The sequence below is a fragment of the Lissotriton helveticus genome, chromosome 12, assembly GCF_964261635.1.
Source record: "Lissotriton helveticus chromosome 12, aLisHel1.1, whole genome shotgun sequence".
NCBI classification, from domain to species: Eukaryota; Metazoa; Chordata; class Amphibia; order Caudata; family Salamandridae; genus Lissotriton; species Lissotriton helveticus.
The window spans coordinates 845,036,099-845,042,710 of NC_136073.1; the positions used below are offsets into that span (position 1 = coordinate 845,036,099).

Here is a 6,612-nt window from a genome sequence, read left to right on the forward strand (position 1 = left end):
AAAGAGGGAGTGGGATTAAGCCCATGTGGGCATGTGCAGAGTTGCATGCATCCATCCCCTCCCACACATTAATGAGTACCCACTGACGGGGTCAGGCCCCCTCAGGTTGTCAAGGAAATCACAGGCCAGTGCCCTAGTGTATGTACTGGGTGCTGTAATGTGATCCAAGAGTTAAATGACTCTCTCGATAATAATTTGCGGATTCCACGACCGCATACCGCACCTGCCCGCGAGTGCTTCACAGGAGGTGGAGTTTGACCATTAATATATATATATATATATATATATATATATCACGTAATCTTCAAACCTCCACACACAAGCGGCGAAAAAAGAGGCAGACCCCACGATATCCAGGCAAGTTGTATTTATTCACAAGCCTTTCAAAAATGTAACGTTTCGAGTACTGAAGTACTCTTGTTCACACACCACATTTCTTATTTGGAGTTTTCTTTTATGTTTGCAGTTCTGACCCCACCTACGGGCCACACCTACCACACGTGCATCACATAGTTCAGCCTACAGCCTGTGTTGAACAATTTAAAGCCACAGTACATATTTAACATTGCCAGCTGTAGTTGCATTGAACACATTTAAAACCGCGTATCAAAAATTAATACCTGATGTTAATTTCATCATGTTCAATACCAATTCTTGCAAATTTTTGTATATTGCTGTACAAATACTTTAAAAAACTTGCATGTCTTAACTGCACAAATGCATAAAAGATTGTCCATAAAACGATTATTCAAATGATATGCTTAAATGCATAATTTACAACTAAATCAGTTACAATCAAAAATAGAACAATCAAAAAATATATAAGGCGTTAAATACAGGTTTTAGTGTTGAATTTGATCACAGTACCGTTGAAAATTGATACAGAGCTTGGCAGAACTTGTGAAAAAAGGAAAATATATCACCAAGATGCACCTCAGTGTATAACCATGATGTTGAGCTACAGTCCTATATATTTATTTAAAATTTATACATAGCAAACTTTATATCACATAAATATTTGAGGACTATTTACAAAAAAAAATTATATGTACAAAAAGTGAAAAAAAGTGCTCAACTATATTCACAGTGTAAATGAACCACCTCAAGAAATTTCTTTTAAACCAATGATTATTTAAAAGACTGCCTTGTTCAGAAAACCTGAACAGCCAATTCAGAAACAAAAATCGGACTGCAGATCACCTAAAATGGGTGCATTATTGTGGATTACATAATGTTCAAAACGTATATATTTCAACACTCTGTATTTGATGATATAGCAGCAGAAACCTATCTTATGTTGCATGTACCCATTACAGAGTGTGTGCGCTTGATCAACATTTCTACAAAAAGTTGTACATATCCTCAGTCGCGTTCAACCCATTGGGTTGTTTGCTGTCGAGCTTGATAATATATCTCGAGAGGTTTAAGAACCAAGTCCACATTCACCCCAAACCTAGGGATGGTTGACAAAAATCTAGAAATCTTCGAATCTGTTGTAAAGTTAGAGATAGGCGAACTAGTGGAAAAACAACACTTCCAGGAACATAACATCACTAGAGAACAACGCAATGCGATTAACTCCCTTTCCCAGGACAAAAGTATAACCATAAAACCTGCGGATAAGGGGGGGGAGTAGTAGTTCTCGATACAGCCGACTATGATCGAAGAGTGATGGCCTTGCTGTCTAATGAATTACATTATTCGAGAGTATCGCAGACTAGACTAAACCAATTGAGAAAGGATGTAGAAACACTGCTACTTAAGACTCTAGAGAAAGGAGACATAACTGAAGATGAGTGGAAGTTCCTCAGCAATACGAATCCAAAAACCCCGGCCTTTTACGGACTACCGAAAGTCCACAAGAGCCTCGAGAATCCCCCCCTAAGACCGATAGTAGCATCAATCGACTCACTGCTAGAACCATTGAGTCAGTACGCGGACAGGTTCCTCAAACCTCTGGTGGAACAACAAAAATCATATATCCGCGATACTGCAGACATGATAGCCAAAGTAGAAGGAATGCATTTCGATGAATCTAGTGAACTCATGGTGACTCTCGATGTAGAGTCACTCTACACCAATATACCCCAGAACGATACAATCAAAGCAGTTGAGAGTCTTCTAGAAGGAACAAACGTCGTAGGGGGCAACAAGGAGTTTATCGTGAAATGCGTTGCAATGGTCCTCCTCAACAACATCTTCCTGTTTAAGAAAGACTTGTACATTCAGAAGAAGGGGACCAGCATGGGCGCAACATGTGCGCCGAGTCTGGCATGCATATATGTGAGTCTATTCGAGAATAAACATATATACAACGAAGTGAGCCCATACTATGAAAACATCCGGAACTGGGCACGCTTCATAGACGATATATTTTTTATCTGGCAGGGTACCACAGAGTCCCTCCTTGAATTCCTGTCTTGGCTAAATCTAGGAGACCCAAACCTTAAGTTCACAGCGGCGTATAGTAGCTCTAACGTCAACTTCCTAGATATCTGTATTAAGAGCCAAGAGAAACATCTGAAAGTAGAACTGTATAAGAAGGAATCAGACCGCAATACCATTTTGCACTACAATAGTTATCACCTTAAGAGTCAAAAAGACTCAATCCCCTTTGGGGAATTTCTTCGGCTTAGAAGGAACTGCACTGATCTGGAGGACTTCTACAGACATGCGCAAGAAATGAAAACGAAATTCAGAGAAAGGGGCTACCCAAAAAAACTAATCGAACATTCTCTGAAACGAGCCCGCTTCTATGACAGAGACTGCCTACTTTCAAAGAAAGAGAAAAAGAAAACCCAGGACAAAATAGTAATGGTCAGCCAGTATTCAGCCATAGCAAACCAGGTCAAGAACATTATAAACCGTAATTGGAAAATCGTGAACAATGGACCAGATATTACCACACTTGAACGACCACTATATGCATACAGAAAGAATAAAAATCTGAGGTCCACCCTGGTACACACCTACAGGGAGGACCAAGTAGAAAATCAGACCACCCTAAGTGGAACTAAAGCAGTAGGGAACCACAAGTGTGGTAACTGTTGTATATGTGACCTATGCATGGTTACAAAGAAGGTGGAACACAACGGTGTTTCACACGAAATTACCACCCTGAACAACTGTAGAACGAAAAATGTAATATATATGATCCTGTGCCCCTGCGACCAAGCATATATAGGAGAGACAGGTAGAGAAATGAGACTAAGGGTAGGAGAACACAAGTCCGCTATAAAAAACAGCAAAGAAAATGCGCCATTAGTCAACCACTGGATAGAGCAGGGACATAGCGAAAAAGATCTAAGATGGGTCATTCTGGAGAGAATAAAGGAACAGACCAGACAAGGCAACAGTACAATCAGAAGGAAACAACAAGAGCAGTGGTATATGGTTAAATTTAACACGATCAGAAGAGGCCTTAATTCTAGAGAGGAGTGGGAAGCACTGATCTGATCGAACACAATAGAGGCAGGCACAGCAGATACAACAGGGTAGACTCACCAGATAACTCAGAAAAGAGAGGCAACTGATAAGGATATCCCGTCTTCAGGTGGTACATATACCACCAGAATGCGGAATATATTAAATTGGAGCGTAGGATAGAGTAACAGAGTCTAACAAAAAGACATACAAGTATAATGTTGCCACATAAGGGGTAAAATGAGTTGGTTAAACATACATGCTTGAGAAGATCTCTCTTGCCCAAATATATAATTTTTCCTATAACAGATACCAATAGTGTTTCACGGGTAGGGGATAGATAGGTGATAAACAATAAACGGGAGGTGCATCCTACCATCAAACCATAGAAGGAGTGTGAAACCTGAAATCCGTAGGTCATGAGCAAGCAACCAAACAAACCAGTTTGCCAAACGATCCAAAGAACATGTGTCATTAGAGAGGGCATAGGAGACCCGTCGTGCATAAACTTAAAGCGCACGCATAATAAAACATACATCCACGTCGGAGGTCAAACAAAATAAATAAATATAAAAAAGATCGCGACAATAAAAAGAATCAGCTGGTATTGTCCCCACTAAGGTTGTAATTAATCCTTGCAACATAACGAAGTGGACGAGGTAATATCTTAGTTGGCCGGTCGACTCTGTGTATGTAAAACCGTGACGACCACTCCATTCCAAGATGGCGCCATCCGTCACAGACTATTCGGTTCTGACATCAGGCCGAGGCGCCCCAGGTGTAATCAATCCACCCGAGTGGTGCCTCAGTATAAAAAAGAGGTCTCCGCCCGCTACACTTTAGAGAGTGCTGGGACGAGGCAGAGACGCGGCTCGACCAAATACGAGGTAAGCGAGGTCCCCCGGGGTAGTCAGTCTTAAATTAGGTAATGATAAATGGGGAATCGCTGTACTTGAAGCCTATGTTAAACTAAACCAGGCTCCATAGTTAGTACGCTGGAGCGAGGTTTCTCAATGCACGGTCCTCAATATAACGGGGAAACGCTGTACTTTAACCCATGTAAAGCTAAACGTGGCTCCGCAGCTGGTGCGCTCGAGTGAGAGGTCACACTGTGCTGTTTTTAAATACTAGCTCCTAGCCTCCCCTACCGTCCACTGAATAACTGCACATGGGGGCGAAGGTAATAGACAGTAACCTTGCTGATAAATAACGATAAAAGAAGTCTGCCTATTTAAAAAGAAGGAAGGAAGGGGCGGTAAAACATAAATAATCAGACCTAAACACTTGAGACTCCAGAAAACCTAAAAGTGAGGAATGAGCTAACGCGTAATTTCCGCGAAGCTAGAACAAGAGAAAGAATGCGGAGAAGATAGATTGATATTATTACCAACATGTATCTCTGTATTTATTTATTCTAATAGAACATATCCAGTTTCCCTAAGGAGAGTACGAACGTTATGCCCGTCCAATGAGAGTTTTAAACGTGTATAAGGTAAGCAAGTGCAAGACGTGATAACGCAGTTCCTTCCTCTACAGAGGACAGTTACAAACCTATACGCTTTTTTCCCTTATAGATACTTAGCAAACCTGTCTAATACAGCACAAGCATAGAAAAAGCGAATCTGATAGAAGTATCCCTGCTCAGATAATAGAGGTAATTATCATAACGAGTAAAAACCCTGCTGCTGAGACTAGATACCACTAGACTAGCATATAGACGCATATCCATTTCTGCCCCCAGACAATTCCCCGGAGGATCCTGAGACGTAACAGTGAAGACGTCTAGAATAACCTCACGGATGCCTATAATTGGACCTCCCTCAACATAGATGGGGTAAGAGTGATTTACAACTGTTGAGAATGGAATGAGAATGTTATGTATGAGTCTCAAAACTTGACCCTTCGGTAATTTCCACATCGAATTGGATTCGGAGGGCCCATTAAGACCCCTATGGGCGAAATGGAAATTAGACGTGTAATGTAGAACTAACTAAACATAGGTCGAAATTTGCACAATGAGTTATTATCGATTGTCCATTACATCTGTATTTCAATAACAATGTCAGCAATAGAAAGGATGTGAGAGATATCTCACGTACACAGTGACAATTGTAACACTATAAATCCGGATGCATGAGAAATGGATGACATTCACTATAGTCAATGATACCCTGTCTTTCTCCTCATATATTTGCAGAGAGGGTGCTTGTCACCATTTTGTCCAGTAAGAAACCCCGATGTAAGAAGTCCTGAAGAAGGTGCTACTATATCATTTGTGCTGCACCGAAACGCGTCGACGCATTTTCTGTAAATACTGAGAATCCAACTAGGGCCCAGTGAACAACTGATGTACAGGACTTACTGTTACTGTTGGTCTCATTGATGATATAGTCTGGCAAGCCTTTGGATCCAACAATAAACAGTGGCAAATAGATTCGGTAGCCACATCTAAACTAGGGGGTACACATTATTAGGTCTAATTCTCTTTTCATTTTTATGTATGAGTTGTATATATATGTTCCTATGTGTTTTGCGTTATATTTTTTAATCTTTGAATTTTTGAAAAATCTTTTTGACTGTGATGAAAATATTGTGATCTAATGTCTGTTCATTGGTGTTTTTTACAACAGAAATGTGCTGAAATTTTTAAATGTGATATCGATGTGTTTGTATATTTTTGTACATGTTTTTATTAAAATATAGATTGTAAACGATCCAATCTGGTTGTGGAAATTGAAATAAAATTTTTTAAGCACGGTCATTTGGCTACACAGATTCTAATTATGTGTGCATGAAGTGATGTGAAAGCAGAAACGAGCATCCCCCAGGGATTTCCTCTTGACTTACGAGCTTGATAATGTACCGCGTTTCCAGTCGGCGTAATAATTTGTCGCGGTCACCACCGCGTCTTAGTGGAGCAACAGCGTCAATGACAAAGTATGTAAGACACAACAGATCCCTGTTGTGTCTGCTGTTGAAATGACACGCCACCGGATAAGCACCATCGTGGTTTACAATGGCACGTAGGTGCTGCAGTATCCTGACATGCACCTGGGCACCGGTACTGCCCACATAGCGCAGTCCGCAGGTGCACGTCAGGACGTAAACCGCAAACTCCCTTCGGCAGTTGTAATTGCCATGAATTGGTATTTCTGTGTTAGAGAAAGGAGTGCGGTAATGGGTGATGTT

The 6,612-nt window shown here is 40.8% G+C and overlaps 1 protein-coding gene across 2 annotated transcripts; it reads left to right on the forward strand.

Annotated features, from left to right (window-relative positions):
• The first annotated feature begins 908 nt into the window (after positions 1-908).
• LOC144797794 (uncharacterized) lies at positions 909-6,085 on the forward strand. Of its 2 annotated transcripts, none has more exons than XM_078668575.1 (2): positions 909-5,257; positions 5,621-6,085. In XM_078668575.1, the coding sequence occupies exon 1, from the start codon at positions 1,672-1,674 to the stop codon at positions 3,454-3,456; it is 1,785 nt and encodes a 594-aa protein (XP_078524701.1). In that variant the 5' UTR covers positions 909-1,671; the 3' UTR covers positions 3,457-5,257; positions 5,621-6,085. The 2 variants fall into 2 exon arrangements, with proteins under 2 accessions (XP_078524701.1, XP_078524702.1); XM_078668576.1 differs by having other exon boundaries at positions 909-4,915; positions 4,998-6,085.
• The last annotated feature ends 527 nt before the right edge of the window (positions 6,086-6,612 follow it).

Excerpts from the sequence above, each read along its gene's own strand:
- LOC144797794 (XM_078668575.1), top strand. The coding sequence starts at position 1,672 with ATGGCCTTGCTGTCTAATGAATTACATTATTCGAGAGTATCGCAGACT.